Source organism: Vigna unguiculata, chromosome 11, assembly GCF_004118075.2.
Source record: "Vigna unguiculata cultivar IT97K-499-35 chromosome 11, ASM411807v1, whole genome shotgun sequence".
NCBI classification, from domain to species: Eukaryota; Viridiplantae; Streptophyta; class Magnoliopsida; order Fabales; family Fabaceae; genus Vigna; species Vigna unguiculata.
Genome location: NC_040289.1, coordinates 33285666 through 33310237, shown reverse-complemented (window position 1 = coordinate 33310237; position 24572 = coordinate 33285666). Strand labels below are relative to the sequence as shown.

At 27.7% G+C, this 24572-nt stretch overlaps 2 protein-coding genes and 1 long non-coding RNA gene across 3 annotated transcripts; 2 read left to right on the top strand and 1 right to left on the bottom strand.

Moving 5' to 3' along the window:
• Window positions 1-3678: 3678 nt before the first annotated feature.
• Window positions 3679-4386, top strand: LOC114170392 (SKI family transcriptional corepressor 2-like). Its single transcript, XM_028055869.1, has one exon. It carries the CDS (start codon window positions 3679-3681, stop codon window positions 4384-4386), a length of 708 nt encoding a protein of 235 aa, XP_027911670.1.
• Window positions 4387-9807: 5421 nt separating this feature from the next.
• On the bottom strand, window positions 9808-11637 carry LOC114168536. Its single transcript, XR_003600688.1, has 3 exons — window positions 11545-11637; window positions 11364-11435; window positions 9808-10005 (listed from the first exon to the last, which is right to left on the bottom strand). It is a non-coding gene; the product is annotated as an uncharacterized LOC114168536 (long non-coding RNA).
• A 9931-nt stretch (window positions 11638-21568) lies between these two features.
• Window positions 21569-22746, top strand: LOC114168963. The gene is made up of 2 exons (XM_028053967.1): window positions 21569-21774; window positions 22145-22746. Exons 1-2 carry the CDS (start codon window positions 21645-21647, stop codon window positions 22513-22515), a joined length of 501 nt encoding a protein of 166 aa, XP_027909768.1. The 5' UTR covers window positions 21569-21644; the 3' UTR covers window positions 22516-22746.
• The last annotated feature ends 1826 nt before the right edge of the window (window positions 22747-24572 follow it).

Sequence of the window (24572 nt, the reverse complement as noted above, 5' to 3'; positions counted from 1 at the left end):
CTCCGTTACTAATTTAAACGGCGTTAGAGAAACAGACCAAATAAAACACGAATTGCGAGAATGATGACCATTTTAAACCTTTGGTAAAAATGAGGACCATTTTAAACATTTTATCAAAATGAGGACCATCTGCAACAAAAACTACGAAAAATGAGGACGAAAAAGGTATTTAAGCCAATAAACAATAAACAAATATAAAAAAGTAACGCTTTAAAAATTTAATATCATTTTTTTCTTGATATTTATTGGAATTATTTAATATGTTTTGACTCAATATAATCTTTATTTATTAAAAGAGTCAATGTGATCAGGCCGACTCAAGAGTAAAACGAGTAAAATTCTCGCTTTAGGCCTCCAGCAAAATAAGACCTCAATTTTTTTTTACTACTAATATTCCAAATTTAAATTAATTATAAAATTATGTTTAAGAAAAAATGTCTCAAAATTTTTTTAGTATTAATATACCTCTGTTAAATTAATTATAAAATATTTTATTATTAATATAACTCTATTAAATTAATTATAACTTCATGTTTGAAAATAAAATTTAATTAAATTATTATTGTATGATACTTTTTATTGGTATTAAAAATGATAACTAATGAGTTAAAACTTTTTTTAGTAAATTATGATTTTATTTACGAGAAGGAGAAGGGATATCTTTATTCTTTTATAATCAATCTCTATTCTAGTTTCCTCATTTATCTATTGGTGACTTCTCTTGCCTCTCCTTACTTTCTTCTCTTCTACAAGTCATTTTTTTTTGTTTTAACATATTACATTCCTTGAATCTCCTCATCTTGAATCTCATGTTGTCTGTGTGTACCAATATTTTCATCCTCATATCTGGTTAGTATGTTTTTTATTTCTATTTGTTTTGCTGTTATTTTTATTTTTTTTTGAATTTGTATTAGAATTGGAATTGTGTTTCTTCTGTCCAGTGTTGTTTTTCGGTAATTTTCGATTTACGAATTTCAAGAGTTTTTTTTTCATATATCTTGTCAATTTACTATTAAAGAACAATATTTTTTTTTCTAATTATTTACATTAATGATTAATCTTAAAATAAATTCCGCAGGTTTGTGAAAAAATTGAGACTTAAGAAGGAGAAAGAGGTTTGAAATTTCAAGATACTACTAGTCTACTATCAAGTTGACTCCCTTGACAACCAAAACTAGATTTCATTATTTTAATTCATTTGTTTTATATATTTATCTTTAGTAGTATTTTATATATATTATAATTTTTATTTCATATAAAAATATATAGATATGTCAACTAGAAAAATTGAATCAGGCTTTTCAGAAATCCAAAAAAAAAGAGAAGATTTGAGACATAAATTGCATCACAAAAAGGAGATATATATAAATTTATAAAAATATATAAGAAAAATGAATTAGAAAATACAAGTGGGTACTCTTTGAATGAACAAGATAATAACCATATAAATATAGGTGAAAACAACAATAGAGAAAGAGGAATATTTAGTGATGAAGATAATATTAGCAATTTCACTCTCAGTTATTTCGACCGAGAGGAGTTTCTCATAACTAAAGATAATAAAAAACTTATTTAAGATCAACAATGTCTCAAGAAAAATTAAATGAATTTGTTCTATTATCTATTAAAAAAGAATGTTAAATGAAATTAATTTTGATAATTTAATAAATAATTTTGCATCGAAAAAAGTTCAAAAAATAAATTTTAAATAAAATGCCTCAATTTTTTAAGTTTGCTTGAGGTCTTCCAAACTCTTGAGTCGTCCTTGAATGTGATTCATTTAGTTAAATTTATACTTACACCATTTAGAGAATGACAACATAAAAGTGTAAATTACATTTCATTTGATATTGTTCAGTATGCTAAACTATCCAATGTGATACCCATATTTGACTACCACGTGTCATCTATAATGTCACATTGTTTAGAAAGTGACAACATTAAATGACATGTGTCATTATCCAATGTGATTGGACTATACAATGTGACCCCAACCTTTCATTGAAACCTATCATTTATATTATCACATTGTCACTTTTTAGATGGTGTCAGCACCAATCTAACAACAATAGAGAACACATCAACTCTTTCTACCGTCAAACAACAAGAATTAAGGAACTACAATGAAAAAATTGACAAATATTAAGACCAAATGAATTGCTAAACTGAATTTAAATGAGTAAGTAGGATTAAGTAATAAGAAATATGAGTGGTTAAAGAGTGAAAATTTTAACTTTACGATCGATGAACTCTAATGAAGAGAGCCACATGGAGGTTAATAAGAGAGACTCATAATGAAGAAAAAATGTTTCATGAGAGCAACAATGACAACTAAAAAGGAGAGAGGGACTAAGGGGGTGATGCTAAATGAAGAGATAAACGATTATGATAGGTATAAGACAAAAGGAAATACTTAAAAAATAATAAGAAATACAATATATCCTTATTTTATATTGTATTTGAATAAGACAATTTAAAATAATAACTAACTTATTTGGTGAAATTAAAAAATATTTAAAGTAAATTGAGTTGTTTGGATGTGAAAATTAAAAGAAAAATAAATTTAAGAATTTTAACAAGGTATTCTAAAAACCTAAAACAATTGAATTTTAAATTCAGTTCGAGAGAAAGAAAATTGAAATTTCACGACTAGATTGGATCTATAAGCAAAAATTTAGTCCATTTCATTAAAACAAATTTAAATTTAAATTTAGATTTATTTTAACTAGATCAAATAGATTTGAATTTTTTTTCAAATTAATTAAAACTAAATTGAATCCACTTTGTTAATAAGATTATATTGACTTAGATGAATATAATATACTTAACTATTACATCAATTAAATGTCCTAACAATCTTAATTAAATAAATATTCATCTTAGAACAATTTTGAACCACGGTATAAACACATGTAAAATTTCAACAATTAACTTAAAAAATAAGTAAAGATAAATTATTCACAAGAAAATTTTGATAAACTAAGATTAGATAAAATTACTCTGTTATATGCCAAGATTTTCATAACTGTTTTCAATATTTAAAAATTAATTAAAAGAAAAAAAAAGTTTTTAAGGAATGATAATCTCCATAAAATAAAACTAAACTAATTGATTTTTCTGTAAAAACTTTATATTTTAATAATAAAATATTCAAATTCAATTTATAAAAAGCTATGTTATCTTAATTATTTATAAGCTTGTCAATAATTACTCAAATAAGTAAAAAAGAAAAATAATCAATAACAGAAAGAATAAAATTAAATAAAAATAACAGAAAGTTTAACTTTTTTATATTTATATTATTAATTAACAAAATATATGATAGATATGACTTTCCAAACATTTATAAGAAGAATCATTAAACATACAAAAAACAGTTAAAATTCTGATAAAGCATATGGTATTTACTGTCATGACAGACAGTAATTTGAATAGTGTGTTTATATGTATGTGGAATAAAATTATAAAATTATTAAGGTAACTCTTTCTCTGTATTAAAAAATTGTAACCGTCCAATTCAGTTACCAAATTTTTTTAATATGTAGGAAAAGTATTTTTTGTTAAAAGGAAAGAAAAAGCTTAGCCATTAGCCCCTTCAGTCTCGTCACCGTTCACCACTCAGTGCTCTGTTATTCCTATTTTCTTTCCGTTTCTCTCGGTGTTCCAAACCGAACAGACATGGATCCATTCGGCCCGAACCGTCTCCCGAACCGAAAGCCCTCCGCCACAGAGCGCTACCTTGGCGTTCCATCTCACGCGCCGCCGCCCTCCCCGTTCGTCGCCACCAACGTTGAGCTCCAAGAGGATGACGTAGTTTTCTTCAACGGCGACTACCACACGGATTTAAACCACTACCAGGCCTCCACTCCTTCCTCTTCCACGTCCTCCTCTGTCTCCGCCACACCCAACCACCACCACCTCCATCACCACCACAACCACAGCCACCACTCTCATGGCATACTCGCCGCACTTCCCGAGAACGAAACCTCCCGCAGCCTCCGAAACGTTTCGCAGCACTTCCACAAGGCCTCAATCTCCTCCATATCCTCCGCTTCCTCTTCTTCCTCTTCCTCGCGCGTCATTCCCGCCATCCCGCGGCCTCCACCTCCGGCGCAACCATCCTCCTTCAAGTTTCACCAGTCCGCGCCGGTGAACGTCCCGATCTTGCCGGTGAAGGCACGGCGGAGGCAGTGTGAGTTTGATGATGACGAGGAGGAGGATGAAGATGAGGAGATGGTGCCGCCGCACGAAATCGTGGCAAGGAACTCAGCGCAATCCCCGATTCTTGCTTATTCGGTTATGGAAGGGATAGGGAGAACGCTGAAAGGGAGGGACCTGCGTCAGGTTCGAAATGCTGTTTGGCGCCAAACAGGTTTCCTCGGTTGATTCATTCAATTCAAATTGTTCGATTAGTGTTTAATTTTAACTTATTGATTGAATTCTATTCTACTGAATCTGGATTTGTCCTGAACTAGTGAATCTCTTTATCTATCGCAACTCCTAGGTTCCTCACTTCCTCTTTTCGTTTCGCTTTGTTTGCCTGAGAAAATGTGAATCATGCGCTTACCTACAGAATGAAAAAATAATTAATTAACGATGGTGAAGTATATAGAGAAAATGAATTTTAGTTTGTCTAAGAACGAGAGTGTGTAACCCCGGACCATCTATTCTCTCATGGAACTGTTGAAGCTCTGGTGTCATGCTGTGATCTGACTATTTCAAAAGTTGTAAGTAATTATGTTAAGATTAGGGAATAATTTTATATTCACATCTACTTTCTAGAATGAGTTATATTGACATCTACTTTCTAGAATGAGTTATGTAAAATTGGGCATTTAGATGTTGTGGAATGCTGATGATTTAAGGAGGTTATGCAAATGTAGTAATGGACTATGTAATCTCTGACATACTATGACTTCTTGGATGATTTAATGCATCTATCTTCCTAGGGTTGAGTGTGGTTTATTTCTCTGCTTTAAACATGTGACCATGGAATTGGAAGCTCCAACTGGACCCTAAATCTAATGAATATTGTTGGTACATTCAAGCTGTCATGCTCAGATTTGGTCTAGCTCCCCTTTTCAGGGTTAATGGTAAATGGATAACTTCTCCTTTAACCTGTAGTTCCATTGAATTTCAATGTTTGGTCATCTAGTAAAAAACAGATTGGTCAGGGCATTGATTACCCAACGTTGCTTTGCCCCCACAGTGAACAGTGAGATATATGTATCTGGCAAATTCGGATATGGTGGTTCTGTTTGGTCTTGTTTATTGGGGACCTGATTTATTTCAGTGTTGATGACACTGATTTGTATTATCGGCAATAATTTACAGACTAAAAACAGGTAGGGGTGGAAATATTGTTACTCTGGTTACGTAGGTTAGCAACTATGAAGAAAACTTAATCTGTGCTTATGAATGAAAGAATGGAATGGAAATAGGGATGACAATCAAACCCAAATTTGATGAGTATTAATATAAGTTTCTTGCAATGGATCTGATCCTGTATAGATATTTACCAAGACTTTTTTCGTGTATGGATACAACATTATAGGTGTTATAGTACTTAAACTTGCGAAAACCTGCATAATGTATTTATGATTAGAAGATGAAAGATTTTTATGTATTTTGGAATATTTTATAAGTAGAAATGAATTATCATTGAATATATTTGAATGAAGAGAATGTACTTCAATTTATATTTTCTTTTATTGGCTTATTATTATTATTAATGTATTATTATAGTAACATTTGTTCTTTGCTAGTTGGTTGAACAAATGCATTATGTTATTTTGAAATACCATATTCAAGTTTAACTGTGATATGTAGATGGTTTCGGGTCTGAGTATATGAATACTTAAGGTTACAGATACAATAGCAATGTCGATATGGGAACATTCTCTTAAGTACCAATCTATTCTCGTCCTTAAATAGACGAGAAAAGATGAGGGATGGTTTAGAGCTTTTGGACATACATTTTAACTTCTATATCTGTGTTTCTCTCTCTCCCTCTCTCTCTATTCCTATCTCACTTAAACGTAAAAGGATAACCTAAAGTCAGACAAATGTGATAATAAGAGTCTTGTTTTTGTGGCCATTATATGAAATTCTGTTTGAAGATGTTCTTAATACCTTCTATCTTCTTTAGTATGCTTCAATGTGATTTCAGTGCGATAAAGTGGGAAACAGAAAGATTGGTCATTTGCAATGAGCTTATTATAATATTAGTAGCTTTATAATTATAATATGCTTCTAAAAGTGGACACAAAAATTCTTCTGAAAGAGAACCCGCTGGCGAAGGAAATGGCCTGGGTGAAGAGAGTTTTCAGCATCTGGTTTCTCATAGTCCTCAAAATTATGAAACAGAAAAAAGCGATGGTGTGGGCAAAGTAGGATGACAATTTTGAACAACTGTTGCGCGAATATAGTGTCTGCAAGTGTCTAATTAATTAGAAGCTCAAAATAATATCAAAACAATTTTAACATAGGTTTTAATATAAATTTATCATTATTTTAATATGTCATGAATGTGGATTGGTTGCTGTCATAGATGTGTTCCCCTAAGAGTTGTTCTTTGATCTTGTGAAAAGGAGGTCTAAAAACAAGAGAAAAAGCTGTTTTTTTTTTCTTCGTACGTTTTAATTCCTGACTAGATTATAGAGAAATTTATAATTGAGTGAAACTGTTTTGTTATTTCTTATAGATATTATTAGATTTTGCTATTTTTTATAGATATAGGAAATTGTATGTTTCAAAACCATTTTCTGGAGATTAATTATAAATATGATAAATAATCATTTGAAGACAATAAGTATTGATATGTTTAGTTTTTAGTATAATGAAACAATTACATATAAAAATTATAAAAATTTAATTTTGTTTGGATTCTTTTAATGGTTGGGATAATTAAAACAATGTTTTTTAGCATTTTTTTATCAGTAGCAATGCTTGATATTTAGTAATTGTAATGTGATTAACTGTGAAGGAGAATTTAATTCTTTATTTTTTATTTTATAAATTTAAAATTTTTAGTGGCTAGTTCAATGGTAATTGGTTATTAATATTATTTTCTTATTAATAATGACAAGTGTTAATTATTAGAAAAAGTAAATATATATTTAATTATGGGTTTAATTATTGATTTAGTTTTCTAATTTGTTAGTATTGTTTATTTTGATTTTTTTATTATTTTTTGGTTCAATTTAATCTTTAATTTTTTAAAAAAGTTTAATTTGATCATTTATATTGAGTTGACATTTTTTTATTTTTAAAAAAATTAATTTAAAAAAATAATTATCTCATGTTTAGTTATAACTGTATCATGTATCATTATATTATTGGTTGTTTTCGATTAATCATTTTATTCAAAGTTTTTTATTCAATTTAGTTTCTCTATTTTTAAAAATTATTTAATTTTATCCTTTTTTCAGTTGAGATCAAATTAATAATTAAACTTAATTACAACTTATATATATATTTATGTTAAAATATTTTTTTATAATATCAAATCACTCATAAATACTTATATTATTTTATTTTTTATATTTTTTTCACTTGTAATTTTTTATACTTAAATTTTTTTACTAATGTAAAAAATAAAATAATTTGAATATTGAGATAGAATAACTTGATATATAAATTATAAAAATTAAGTTTAACATGTATATATAAATTGTAAATAGATTTAATTAAAATTTTCGCCTTTTAAGAAACAAAAGTGGAACATTTTGAAAAATATGGATACTAAGTTGAATACAGCACAAAATTGAAAAAGCTATTATGTTGACACATGGTTTGAACATGACTAAAACGTGAATATTTCTTTTTTTAATTAAAAAAATTAAAATTTTTTTGAATAAACATGTTACATGACGGTTTATATTTTTTTAAATATATACAAAAATGACAGTTGATATGAATGGACACAATATTTATATAAACTTAAATTTAACCGAATTTTTTTTAAAAAAATTAGAGAACGAAATTAAATTAAAAAATAATAGAAGAGGATCAAAATATGTAAAAAACAAATTATAAGACCAAATCCCTGATTATAAAACTAACAAATTTAAAGTTATTGTATTGATACTTTAGTTTTTTTACTGTTTTGAAAATAAAATAAATCAATAATTATTATATTAAATTTATTATTTATCCTTATAAATATAGTTTTAGAGTTAGTGGTAGGTTTAAAATTTAGTGTGGTGGTTAAATATAATGTGTGCCGACAAAATCACTTTTATAATTGACTCATGTCATGATCCATTGGTAAAAAGATTTTATTAGTGTCTTTTGGGAGAAGCTCAACATCTACAACTCTTTTGTGTCGTGTTCTCACAGGTGAAATTTAATCATTTATAATTTTATACTTGTCACAAATTAAAAAGGTATGAAGTAAACTAACCATATAGATTAATAAACTAAATTTGTAGAAGAGAATAAAGAAACTGAAATAATTTTTTAAACTAATAAAATTGGTTTATGTATGACATAGAAATCGATTTTTTTAGAGAATAATAGAAGAGAAAATTTTCTGATTATTTTATAAGTTAGTTTTAGTTTATGAAGATAGTTAATTTTGTTTTCCTTCTTGTTTTTCTCTTTTAGAATTATTTTTTAGAAATTGAATCTAACAGAAAGAGTTGCTTTTTTCAAAATTCAAGAAATTAAATTTCGAATTCATGTTAAAATAAATATTTACGTTTAATTAGAATGACTACAGAGAGATCCGTTTAAAATCTTTTTGCAAGTTTTGTTTTAATAGAAGAATCTTGTTCACATTTTAATAATTTTTTTACACTGAACTTTTTTTTTTTAAATTTAAAATATTTTTTTATTCTTATGGTATAGGATCATAAGATTTATTTTCTAAAATTTTGTCATGTCAATATGATCTAAATAAGATATAATCTTTAAACTTAAAATGCGTCATGCATTGGAGATATTTCATGGTACAAGTGCAATTTGAAAGAAATTTGCAGAAAAAAAGAGTATATAATAAGTGCATTTTAGGATTTTTATTCCACTTTACATTTACTTCTTCTTCTTTTTTATTTCTTTCATCCAGATTAGTCATTTATATTATTTCTCCAAGATTCTTTTCATTTAAATTGTAGGTTACACATTAAATATAAAAGTAATAATACATATTTTTATTTAAATAAATACAAAAAATTAAAACTAATATAGATATTAAATTTTAGCTTACTAAAATAAATGGTATAATAAAAAATCGGAAATGAAAATGTTAAATAGAAACTGAAATTATTAGTTAGCCGGTTTTTGATAAAAGGAAAATGGAAAGAAAGTTAATTTGTTTTCTCATGTTTTAGATGAGTATAGAATGAAAAGAAGAAATATACACAAGTAAAATAAATACCCGATTAACGAATGTTGAATAAATTTAAAAGTACTTTGTCATAGAGAGAAACAAAAACTGATGAAAATGCCTTATGGGGAAAAATCCAGAAAAAAGAACCTGGCCATTATTCCGTAATTGAAAAAAATGAAATTTTTTATAAGATATTTGGATGAAATAATTTAAGATAATGACCTATTTATTTCGTGAATTGAAATTTTTTTAAAGTCAAATAATTGTTTGGATAAAAAAATTAAAGAAAATTCAAATTCAAAATTTTAAGAAAATATTTTAAATAAAAATAATTATAAAATTTAAAATTCACACAAAAGAAATTAAAAATTCTATAATTAACTATTCTTTTTGTAACGTCCCATTTAATTTATAAACGCAATTAAAGGAGACACCACACATAAGATAGTATAACAACGCAGTCCTGGGGTTCTCAACATCACCCCTACAAAACTAGGCACACCACGATGCCAACAAGCAGGATAACGGTTCATCTAAAAGTTTACAATCTAATAACCACGAATACCGGGGCCACAACCCTAAAGAAAGCATGAAGGAAAGAAGTATGAGATCCAGCCCAGATGGCTAAGTAGCGGAATCGCCATTCCCTTGTTGACCACGAGAACCTCGCCCATCTGCTCCCATCAACCAAGTTGATGATCATCGCAAGAAAGAACATCCACATACAACACAACCATGCAACAAAACGGGTAAGCTAGAGCCAACAACATATGCATCATACAGTCAAATATATGCTCATCATCTCACATCGATATAACAACCAAACATGTTATGACTCTTCATTCAATACACTACGACTCGACTCGACTCATCCGGATACGTATAACTTAGTCGGATTCAGCGGATGCTTGCACTTGTGGTGGATACCTCTGCTCAACCCCGAGCTGCTCGATCCTGAGCCATGTAATACAAGTGTTATGATGAATCAAATTTCCCTCACCACAAAGTTAGCCCTTAATGGATTTCAGGCCTCCTGCTACTCTCACCACAGGAATCAGTCCGTCCGCTCTAGGTGAGACTAACTGGCTCCTTAGAGTGTCAGGATACAACCTTACCTTGAATCCTTACCTAGTTATACAGATGGGGCACCACCATGGACACCCACTAAGAGGGACCATGGGATTACGTCTCGACCACTGAAGCGCAACCCTGAAAGTCTCACCTAGAGACCCCAAGGAATTATGCACTGACACAGATCGACCTCATTCACATAACCAAAATAATAATTACCACGCATAGATATACATCACTCGTACCAACCTTTGAAGCCAATGCTTTTCGTGATCCAGGCCCAACTCATTCCAACACCTCATAGTTTATCCATGTAAGTAAGATCCAACTCATCATGTTATCATGCCACTTTAATATTATCCGTCTCATTTAATTCACATGCCAATTCTCATACCAACCCATCATCTAAAATTCATGAATCATGCCAAATATACTTCATGCTCCATTATATACATATCACTCATCATACAGTCATACTCAACCAAAACGGATCATTCAGGAACCAATAGACATCCAAACACAGCACTGTCTCGCCCAACACCTCGCTCAGGCTGAGGGGTCTCGCTCAGGCGAGACAGTCTCGCTCAGGCGAGTTTCCCCTCCGCCTAGGCAAGGGCACAAGATCAGGGGCATGAGCAACGCGGGATCTCGCTTAGGCGAGACCCCTCTCGCCTGGGCGAGTTGCCTGCTCGCTCAAAATTTTGAGCGGGTCGCATGGGCGACCTCTCGCGTAAAAGGAGTTTGGGCGAATCCCTGATTGTCTCGCCTAGGCGAGACTGGCTCGCTTGGGCGAGATTAACAGGTCTCGCCACTGTTTCGCCTGCAACAACCATGTTTTTCGAACCAACCAAGCATACAAGGCATCCTCACACATCAAATCGAAGCATTCATTCATAAAATCAGTAACTAACTCAAGAACGACCAAAACAACATCAAAAACTGGAACCCTAACTTCCCGTACCTGGAAATGGGTTCGTACAGGACGTTCGACGCGTAACCAAGGAGCACAGCAGCTCTAGTACGCACTAAGGAGCTGAAAACAGAAGGTACACGGAACCAGGGCAGATTAGTACCAAACCCTAACTGCAAAAATACAAGGGAAAGCAAAAAAAGGAACTCCGATGATCTAGAGGGGTACTTACGTGGAGTAGAAACTGACTCGGAGCTAGCTCGAGAGACTTGGGGAGGAACCCTAGCAGAGCTCTAGTGCGAAAGGAGAAGGTGACGGCTGCTGAGTTTCTGCAATAGTGAGAGTGAGTGTGGAATTAGGGCAGACCTAAGGACTTATACGTTGGGCCGGCCTTAGACCCACTTACAAGGGCAGCCCACCAACTTTAGGGCAGAAATAAAATGGGGGCCTTACACTTTTTATACACACTGGTGTACACATAGATGTGTATTTTTTAAATATTTGTATTGTGTTATAAATTAATAATATATGTAAATTGATTAAGATAATATATAATAGAAAAATAATTATTAAAAATATAGTAAAAGAATAAAAAAGAAAAAGAAAAGAAGGAAAACCTGACAGTTTTATACCAATGTCTCAAACTATCAAACTATCGGTTACTCTTATAAAATCAGTTAAAGTTTATATTTTAAAAAATAATTAATAATTATATTATAAAGATAAAATAATAATAAAAAGTGTGTATATAAAAATGAGGTATTATCTTTATATGTAAGTATATATAAGAGAAATATAATAAAAATAGTAAGAAGTAAGTAATTAACTAAATGTCAGCAATGTTAGTAGTAGAAACTACAAATATAATAATAAAAAAAAAATACATGTGACAATCTTATACAAATATTTTAAAATATAGGTTACTTCTAAAAAATTAGTTAACAATTATATATCTTAAAAAATTAAGTTAATAATTATATTATAAAAGATAAAATGAGAATAAAAATTATGTACACAAAAAAAATAATTTCTTCATATATATAAGTATAGATTATCTAAAAAATTATTTAAACCATTATATAAAGATATTTCTCTCACATATTTTTTTTTCTTTCACTTTTATCCTTTAAATAACAATTTTTTAAAACTAAAATATTTTTTTTACTAATTTTATCTTTTAAGTAACCATTTTTTAAAATTTAATGATTTGATAATTGATATTTTTTTTTTAAATTTAATCATTTTTAAAGCTAGAATAATTGTTTGCAGTAAAATTGTGTAAATTATTTATAATTATTTTTATAATTATAATAAATAATAATTTTATTATGAAAAGAATGAACACATCTACGTAGATTATTTAAATATATAGATTAAACTAATATTTTTTTGTAAATTTTACTTTTAGTACAGTTTTTAAATGAAATTTTATCTTAAAAAGAAATTTAATTATCTTATTTAAATAAAAAATATATAAAACAATGTAATTATTCTATCTAAATAAAATAATTATAAATAATTAAAACACTTGAGGAAGCTTCATTTCATATAGAAAATGAAACTTTTAAGGCTTTTTTTCAACCGATCTCACCCAAAATTTTAGAATAAAAATGTTAACCTAAATTTACTGATACATATAAGAACACAAAACTGTTTATTATATAAGTGTTGGAACTTGGAAAACACAATCAAAATCATGTATCATTATGATATTCACACTATTTTGGTATGTCCTACATTTGGTCTATAAAAAGTGAATTAGATTGGTTTATCCATACAAAAGATGCTAAGTTAATTTTTTTTTTCTCGTCTCGAGAATGTTTAGTTTATTAGTTTATGGGTTAGTTCGTGACCTGCATATAAATTTAATAATTTTATTTGTATTTAATTAAATTAGTAGAAATAATTATTTTTATAAGCTTGTTTATTAAAATAAGTAATATTTATATTTTTATAATTTTAATTTTAAGTAAAAGTTTATTAAAAATAGAAATGATTTTAAACCAGATTGAAGTAAAGAAAGAAACGTAAATGAGAGAGTTCTTATTAGATTTGAATGAGTAAGAGAATAAATGATGAGCAAGTTGCTTAACATAAATATAGATGATGTGTTGTGTTGATGCTCCTGGATTTTAAAAGGTTAAGTCTATGAAAGCTAAATGCGGACTAGCCAATCGGCCATAGGTTATGCGAGACGAGCCTAAACAGGCCAACAGAATAAAATACTCAGCCTACCCCACACTTCTTCTTGCAGCCCCCATGACCTATCGTGCATTGTCATCCCTATATCATTATGGATCATGTGCTAAATACCATGACATCTTTAATATTTTTTTGCCTTAATTACTCATTTTGTCAAATTTTATGTTGAAAAGTTGTAAATAGGTCTCACTTTTGTTTTTGTTTCAATTGAAGTCCTAATTTTTGAAACAAATGACTGGTCATTTCAATTACTACCTTACCAACAAACCAATAACGTTAAAGACATGTCACATGTTAGTTAGTAGATGTTGGAAGTCTCACATTGACTAAAAATAAGGTCAATTCACAATATATAAGTGGGTGAAATCCTCATTTTACAAGCCGGTTTTGTGGGATTGAGTTAGGCTTAGAACCCACTTCTAACACGGTATTAGAGTCAAGTTAGAGCCTATCCTAATGACATTTCTTGGACTCGATTCAATCAACTTTTAAATTTTTTAAAATGGAGTAATGTTGACACTCTCTAGATTAAGACCAAATTTATTATTTAAATAAATGTTATGGTGATATTTATCTTCAAATTGATTTTTTTATTAAATACTTCTAAAATCATTTTTAAATCACCTCTAACAATATTATTAGATTTTATTTAAATAAATTACTTATAAAAAATATGCATGAATAATATAATAGTTCTAAATACTTATCTTTTATGAAAAGTAAAAATAATTTAAAAAATCAATTTTTGTTATTAATTAAAAAGATACAAATATTCAATAATTTAAATAATTAATATGTTAAAAAGTAAATTTTAATAAAAATATTATTATAAGATCTATACAAATTTTATTCTAATTTGAAAAAGATAACGGGATAACATTATTTTATTTAAAAGAAATTAGAATTAAATTGAATAAAAAATATATATATATTAAATTTAATTTGAATATAAAATAATAACACTTAACACGTGATATTAATATTAACACATGACGTTATCATTGTCTCTTAATATATGGGCAAATGTTTTTTGAAAAAAAGTAAAAAAGAAAAACTGCAAACAGACACCACATAACATATTTTTAACATTGATACGATACTAAATATCTAATTAAATAAATTTTTAAAAAATTAAAACTTAACTGAAATAAAAACATAGATAAATTCTACTTACAATTTTTCAACAAAAGTTGGAAAAAAAGGAAATAAAAAGTCATAATTGTATTTAGGATTTGCAGTGAGAAACTTGCATTTTCTTTAAGTATCCACGAGTACCAAGTACTTGTATGAAGTAAATTGAAAGAGAGGTTCCAAATTTTTAGGATGATCATGATATCCACGTCACCCCTCCTTCAACCCATATATTTATATCAAATCTTACTTCATTATTGCCCATTTAACATTTAAAGGTAAGGAAGACTAATGCAGACAGGTAAGATTATGCTTCCTGCATTATTGTTTCCTCTGCATAATTCACTTATTTTTACCCATTAATGCACCGCATTTCGTTTAGATAAGGATATTTTTATCTACTTTTAATCTATTATTTAAATTATTTTTTTTATTTTTTAATAATATGATATTTATAATAATATATAAAGAGATTCTCTCTTTTGTGTTCACATTTCAAAATACTAATTTTATCCTTTAAAATATAATTATTTATTATATTTTTGAAAATTGACCGTTACTTTTAGAAGCTTCTTGAAAAAATCATTTATTTTTGCTCTTTTTTTTTCTCTATTTATCAACAGTTATTTTCCCTTTTTATATATATATTTTACTTTATTTTTAATAAATATAAGGTTAAATTACTCTTTTAGTCCTTCTATTTGTCATGAAATTTCAGTTTGGTCCTCAAGTTTTTCGTTGTCTTAATTTGGTCTTCATTTTCTTAAAAATGACTTAATTTAGTCATCACAGTTAACTTTGACCAGACGGTGTTAGAGTCAACGTCACGTGTCAATTTCTGTTTTCTTTAAATTTTTTTAATATTTTGTAATATTTTTTTTAATTTTGACATGTGTCACTTCATAGTTGTACCACGTGTCAAAAAAAATTAAAAATTTAAAAAAATTAAAAAATTTAAAAAAACCAGAAATTGACATGTGACGTTGACTTTAACGTTGTTTGGTCAAACTAACGGTGACGACCAAATTGAGTTATTTTTAAAAAAATGAAGACCAAATTGAGACAACGAAAATAAAGGGACCAAAAGAGTAATTTAACCTAAATATAATTTTATTTTATATATTAATTTAAAAACATTACATTATCATCACCTATTAATATAATATCACGCATCTTTAAAAAATAGGTACACATAATTGTTGTGTGTTTGTGTGTATGCTAATAATAATATAAGAGTGATTAGAATGATGAGTTAAAAAATAATAATTTATATTAATTCTCCAACACTTAGCTCCATGAGATGACAATACATTGTTTAACACCAACCTGTGTTTTTGTAATGAGTTAAACTTTCCCAGCACTTAGATAGCATTTAAATGTTAGGTGTTCCTAAATAATTATTCTTTCTACCTTATAAATATTCCAAAGGCTTCACCACCTAACCCTATCACAATCTTCTTCTCATAACACTTACCACACTTCACTTCCAAAAACATTTCCTTTTATCGCGGGCACAGCCATGGAGCATCATATGGTCCCTCTTCCGTTCCTTAAGGCTTTCAATTGAATTAGTGTCATCTTCAATAAGTGAAGTTGTAAAGATCACTTAATGGTAAAATTAGAAGAGATAAGTGTGTGCTCCGACTAGTTGCAAATCTGACGATGGAATTGATATTTTTTGTTTGGGTTAAATATGTTGTTGTCCTTTAATTTTCGGTGAAAATTGAAATTAGTTATTCTGTGAAACTTTGATTTAATTTAGTCCTCAAACTTTATAAATGTATGGATTTAGTCCTTTTAACCAAATTTTGTTAAGTTTATTTGACGTTTCAAACGCACTTTACGATCAAATTGTTAACATTAAAACGAAAATGTGTCAAATAGGATAAACAATTCAAATACTATTATGAGATGTACTTGAAAAGTCAGATAAACCTAACAAAATTTGATTAAAATGACTAAATCCAAATGTTTCTAAAGATAAAAAACTAAATTGGTCAAAATGTTTAAAGATTGACTAATTCTAAAATTCACTTAAACTTGAGAGACTAAAATATATTTAAACCTATTTATCTTAGAAAATGCCTATCACAGTTTTATTTTGAAAAGACATATCAAAAGTGAAAAAAGAAAAAATATTTAAATTTACTTAGATCTAAACAATGTGATACTTTATTAAATGTATTAATAACAGTAATGCATTCAACTCTCTGTGCTAGCAACTTCTAACAATTACCATTACCGATAAAAAAATAGAAAAAAAATCTTCATCAATCGGGTTCAACAAGAAAAGAATACCTTCCTTTATTACATACTATAAAAACATTTAATATATTTATTAACATTTGCGTTGGAATCACTGCCACTTCCCTTCTTAGAATGAGAATGGTTACCTGGATTTTGTGTCAACCAAGCCTCGGAACCAACTTAAATCGGGCCCTGCACTGAGAGGTAATTTTCTTTTTTTATTATTTCTTAATTTAGACAATCATCCAAAAAGTATGTAAAGTTTGGTTTTTCCTATTCATTTTCTGAATGTTCTTCCCAAACCGTTATAGGGAATTTCCATTCTGTGGGGTGACACTATCATTGCATATATCTCCATTAAAAACATTGGAAAGGAACTCATATTCATCCAACACAATTTAAAGTCACGTGTACTCATTGTTCAAACTTTACACTATGGATCAAAATGGAAGAAGAATGATACGGAAAGAATGAGAGAGGGGAGTTCCATTTTTATACTGTGAAAATGAATATTTCTTAATTGTTAAGAAGATGTATGTCTACTTCAATCTCATAAAATTTTACACTTCTAAATTATTTACAATGAAAATATGTAGGAGAAAAGTCAATTTTAGTTGGGTTCACCACATAAAACGAATATTGTGGAGTGCTAATATACCATCTCCACACGTAAAAACCTCTCAGACCCAAAATCTGATTTTTTGTGTGGACCTTTTATTATTTTTTTGTTTTTTCGAATAAACTATGATGACAACTCCAAACTCTCTTTGTTTCAAACTTTATTTTGATTTGTTGTCTCACGAGTTTGGTTGCAATAGATAACACGTCCAATAGTCTCATATCAATTAGAAATTTGTGTTTCATTACCTTTTGATCTTTAAAAGACATCTAAGAGAATAAAAGAAGAAAAAAATATTTAAACTATCTTTGACCTCGACTCTCAAACAATACAAAATTATTAAACATAATAAGAATAATTTTATATATTATATTAAAAAAAAGATTTTAAACCTAATTTAATTCTATAAAATTAATTTATAAGATGGACATACATTTAATCTTCGGATACTAAACATAATTTTTATAAAGGTAAAATAATGTTAAAGTCCCATTAAAGTTTTTATTTGTATTGTCTTAATTATTGTTATTTTATTATGATTAAAGAAATGGTATAATGTTTAATTGAAGAGACCCGTATCCAAAAGTAATAAGTTAAGGAGATATTTGCAGTGGAAGCATAAATGCGAAAATAGTAAAATTAATATGGGTGAAGAAAATTGTTGAGTGAAGCTCATCCACAGATGCAAAGTAGCATTAAAGTGAATTTAATGGCATGTCAGAAGTAGGAGTAAAGGTGAACACAAAGGTGATGATGAGTTAAAGCTTAGTGTTTTTATTTTGTTTAAAATATTTGCATTCATTTTCAAAAATCTTTGTCATTGGTTCTTATATATCTACTTTCCACTGCATCACCTAGCTTCTTTATTATTCCCATCTAATTCATCTCACCTATTCTTCACATTCAAACCAAACTTGAAAACTCTTTCTGACTTCCATGTTGAAAATCTTTGACGCTCTTTCCTCTTACTTTCTTTTCTTTCCAGTTCCAATAATTTCTTCTGAACCCAAAATTAAATAAAATATGAGTTAAATAATAGGAGAGTTCATTCATTCAAAATCAAATAAATTTATAGTATATAATAGATATAAATCTTATTTTTAAGTAAATGTTGTAAAGTTAAACTTAAAATTTATTTTTCAAGATGATATTAAAACTATCTAAAACAAATTTAAACGAGATTTTTTATTTATTAATATATATATATATATTATCATTCATCACTTGTTATGAGATAAATATAAATATTTAGTTCTATATTTAAAATATTATATTTTGATTCGTAAAATATATTAAAATTGGGTTATGTATTTTTCGTCTTTAATCTTTGACACAAAATTAAAATTCATTCATGTATAAAATGTTGGTACATTTTGATTCTCAAGATTTCAAAATAAATTATTATAATTCTCACGTTAAACTTTTTTTATATTCAAATGTATTTTATATTAGTATTTGAGTTATTTACATTCTTTAACACATTTTCGTTTTAATGTTTATTAAAAAATGTGGTTGACACATAAAAAAATTAATGTAATTAAGTTAAAAAGACTATATTCATTCATTTTTTAAAGCTTGACGATTAAAAAATATCAAAATTTCGGACATTAACGGATTTCAATTTCACGTCAAAGTTTAAAGATGAAAAACATAGTTAACCTTAAAATTTTAACTTTAATTAGAAAATAAATTATTTTTTATGATATATAAACAAATATAAAAATTATCATTCAAGGTGATTAAACTTATAAATTTCGTCTTAATCCCAATAATCAGCTATTTTGTTTTCTTTATTTTCAAGGTTTATCTTACGGTTGACAAAACACTGTAACCCAGAAATTTCTACACTGCATGAATTTTCAACACAACTAAGCTAAGTGAGTATGTGGTACATGCTAGCTGTTTAAAACTGTCATTGACTTTGTTGCAGACACTTTATTCATTCATGCCACATAGCAAAGTGTTTTTCAACACAACAAGTTTTGTGGAAAAAAATGTCACTATTTTTATTTGTTTAATTTTACCTATTTTCTTTCATGAATGATGATCAACGTATTTGTTGTCCTCAAGAATTAGTCAAAAACATATCAAATAAGATAATTTTGACAACAAATTACATAACCATTATATTCAAAAATTTACTTTAAAACTAAAATAGTGAGAACAAAAGTATTTAACTTAATCATATAAATCTTAAAACTCACCTACATATAAATATTTTGTATATTCATTTCTCTCCTTCAAAGCATAATTTTTAAGCAACTTCATTATAGTTGTTTAAACTATCTTACATCATTTGCTCCAATTCTAATTTCTCTAAGAATATAATTTTTTACCTTGAAAATTGTAATCAAATTGGAATTTTCTTTTAACCAATCAATGGATAGATTATTACGATAATAAATATTTCGACATGTACAACTTAAAATTTTACACATTACTCATCAAAACCCTCTTTAAAAGCATTTTCCAAATTTCATTGTTAATGTGTTGTTTGTTGTTTCATTCATTATTATAAATTAGGTTTTAGGATTTTGGAGGATCAACCATAATCCCTATTCATTTTAAATTAATTGATGAATCAACAAATGCATGGGGATTTTTATACTGTTCTTATTTGTTTCCTTACGTTAATTAGTACTATATGATTACTTGGTGCTAAAATAAACTCATACGTGATTGATTTAAAACTTCCTTAAAAGAATGATTTGTGAGTTGATTCAATAGTGTGGATTCTCTATTAATTTTTTGGTCTGATATTTATTCGTTGTGTCTTCAAAATATATTGATGGACATTAATTTTAAAATTTTAAAATATATTAAATTTATTTTTAAAAAATAAAAATAATATATTTTTAATGTTCAACAGAGAACAACACAAAAAAATACTCAGCAAAAAATTTGAATTTGTTGGATCTGATTGGGTCGTCTTAAAATGAAATTTTGGTATATTAGAACAACTAAAAAAAAAATTAATATTTTTAAAATTTTCAAACTCACGAAATTAATCCACACATTGAACCAAATTAGGTAAATTAACCCGTGTAAACTCACAATTATAAATTGGCCAATACTTTACCTGGTACAAGCTGCAGGGACTAAATTAATGTGAACAACTAGTGTTCCGTGACTCTATACCTACCTTTAACATCCCTAACGGTTAACAATATTTTTATATCAAAATTTGAAAAAAAATGCCTTTTTTATAATTTTTAATATGTTTTGATATGGTTTTTAGTAAAAGAAATCATGTTTTCAATTCTTTAATTAATTTTCTACAAATGATAATAAAAATAATTAATCTTAATTAAAAGCATGACATTTGTGACCTCTCACTAACATTAATAATTACTTTTATTCATAAATAAAAACATGAACATTTAATAGAACAAAACATCTTTTTTTCTTATATATAGGTAACTCTGTTAAGAGATTTAGTTATGGAGTGAGAATTCAATCTTTCTACCTTTAAGACAGTGCTTTTCAGAGTAATCTAACTACACGTGAGTAATGATATCCTTTAAATATATTTTAGTGCCTTAATTTTAATAAAAATTTAAAATTAGCTTTTTTTTTCTTAAAAAGGTATAATATTTTTAATTTATTCGTGTTTAATTTTTTAACGTTCTAACTCAAATATTTAAGTTAAGATATTTTTTAATGCATAAAAAAATATTATTGAATTAAAAGACTATATTTATTTAATTTCATATTTAAATTTAAGAATAAAAATGTATTTAACTTTTTTCTTTTTCATCTTTTTTTTCCTTTCATCTCGTATAATCAATGAACTTGTCAATTTTTTTTTTTCTATAAACAAATATTAAATGTTGATACATCAATTTTTCTAATATTAATAAATAATTTTTATAGGAATATTATATATATGTAGGTTGGTTTCCAATGCACACTATAGCTACTATAGTTGTTGTCATATGTTGATAACCTCTACCAAAGGTATCTTAACTACACTCTGTTGACACCAACTACTAATATCAGCCAAGGACCCCTCACATTTAATGTCCTCACTTCATTGTTTCTTGTATTTATAAGCTCCAAACTTACCACTTTCTCTTCACTTTTCCTTTCCCTTTTTTCCTTATATTTTGTCACCTTCTTCTTCCTTCCATATCATGGCCACTCTTCAAGTTATCACAGTTCTTCTCCTTGTGTTTGCCCTAGCTCAAATTCAACCCTCAACATCTCAAACGCTACAGGGCAAAGTCTCATGCGTTGACTGCACTCTTAACTATCCCTTATCTGGTTTGCCAACTTTCTTCCATTTTCTACTTCCTTTAGTTATATCTAAACCAATGTTCATTATATCCATTACTCTGTTTCTTAGCCAAATAGCACGTGCATGTTTTGTTTATCTTTTTTGTTTTACTGCCATAACCTAAAATCTCATGCATATTACACACACTCTCTAATGATAAGAAGGCTCGTTTCGACTAGAGATAAGACAATTTCATAATATACAATGAAGTGCAAACCTCAACTTACGAATCGATTTTATGGATTTGAGTTAGGCTTAAAGTCCACTTCTAAAAATATGATATCAGAACCAAAACTGTCTGGTTTGACTTTTTGTACGTGTGTTTTAGGCATCTCGTATTCTTTCTTGTTGTTGCAGATGTTAAGGTTTCAGTGAAGTGTGATGGTGTGAGAAAACTGGTTGTGGCGACTACAGAAAATGATGGCTCCTTCAAAGCTAACCTTCCTTCAGACAAAAAGAATTGCTTTGCAAAAGTCCTGGGTGGACCGGTTCAGCTTTATGCCTCAGGGAAGGAGCAGATATCCCAGATTATTAAGGGCAAAGAGTATAACAGGTACACCATCTCCACCCCTCTGAGTTTCAGAACATCGTGCCCCCAAAGAACAAACTGCAAGAGTGGGAAACAGGTTGGTTCATCCAAAACTGTGGATCTTCCTCTTCCTCCGGAGTGGGGTTTGGCACCAAGTAGCTACTATGTTCCTTTCTTCCCTATCATTGGAATACCTTGATCATCATGTCATTTAAGGTCACTTTATTGTAACATATGATTATAGATGTCGTATCATATGTAGTGTGAAAGATATAATGCCACAGATAGTTGTGGTATATATATATATGCAGTGTATGATATAGTTTGTGAGGAAAGTTAATTTCCTGGTTTGAAAGCTCATAAATACTGTATTAATTGCTTTTGTCAACTTATGTTACCTTTTTATATATGTATTTTGCAAATCATGAAACTGTTTTCAGTTTTTCTTTTTCTTTTTTTCATCTTTTTAGTGCTTATAAATATATGTCAAACTATAACATTATTAGTTCTTTGTAATTTTTCTTCACTGCTATCTGTTAAGGAAAGTGATGTTGGTGTCTAAATCTGTTACGGTTTATTGATGGGATTATATATTTTTCTCATGGGAAAATGATAATTTGAAAAATATTTGTTCGATAAACTTTTGACAAACAACCAATTTTGATAAAAAAAAAATCTAAAATTTTATTACTTTAATTTTGTAACTTCTATATAAAAATAAAAATTACTCTATTTAGTAATTTTATCAATCAAATGTTTGTTAAAAAAATATTTTTCGTTTTTTTATATAGGGTTATAGTTATTGAGAGACTATAGTTATATATATATATATATATATATATATATATATATATATATATATGATATTGATTTTACACGTATATATGATGACCTTTTTTTATATCACCGATTAATTTATATATTTTTTTGTTAAGTATGTTTTTAGTACCTAAACTTTGATCCAATCTTGGAATTCATCGCTGTATGAAATTTTAATACATTTTGGTCCCTAAATTTTAAAAATAAATAAATATAGTTCTTTTAACCCCCAATTACTTTAATTCTTTTGTTGACATATTGAAGGCATTTCCAAGTAGATGTTAAAGTGAAAATGTGTCAAATGGTGTAAATAATTCTAATACTACCACGAAATACGTTCGAAACGTCAACAATTTAATATAATTGAGTTTAAAGAATTATATTTATTCATTTTTAAAATATGATAACTAAACTGTATCAAAATTTTAGACAAAAACTAATTCTAACTTCACATCAAAATTTAGGAACTAAAATCATGTTTAATTCTATATTTTTTTATATGAAAATCATAATCATTAACCTGGTGAGAGACTATAATTTTATATATATCAGTCACTCTATTTAATGAATTTATATAATATTTACGATCACTTTTAACTTAAAAACCTTAAAATAATATAGCGTCTTATATATTTAATCTCTTATGTTTAACTTTATCTTCGTTACTTAAATTATTCCGAGGACATTTATGTACGAAATATCCAAGGAAGTGATAATGATAATGAAAGGAGTCAAAAGTTATTATCTTTTCCAAAAAATGAAAATATGAATTTATGACCTGCATTAATTTCTACTTCTTCTGTTCTGGTTTCTGACACAGCCAGCAAGGCCCGACTATAACATAAAAATGGAATTATGTGTGAGATGTGTAAATGGGACCACCAACAATAATTAAATTTCAAAATTGAAGAAACTTTCACTAATGAAATATTATTACGTAAATAAATTGTATATTTTGTTTAAACTCTTAGAAGATTATGTTTATTTATTTATTCAAATTATCAAACTTATTTATGTTAATCTAGTTTAAAATTTTACATTTACATTCACACTCTTACATTTTTAAGCAAACTTTGATGTTGTTATTTCCTCAGTCATATTTCTTACCACCAGAGCATGAAATTGGAATGCTTAATTATCAAATTTTAAAATCTTCAATTCAATTACATATATTTTGAATATGTTTTCTTAATTTTTTTAATTCCAGATGCCGAATATTTGACCTTCAGTTTATATTCATTACGAGGGTACCGTAGGTGCAGATTGCATTTCATAAGAACGCATTAATTGGTCCAACTAAAATATTAAATGATATTTTATGTGAAGTTTTTTTTTGGATAGAAAACAAATATATGATTAAAAAAGAAAGTTACCAAAATAATGATAGGTCAAAATTTTGAATATTGACGAAATTAATGAATGTTTCACTCTCATATA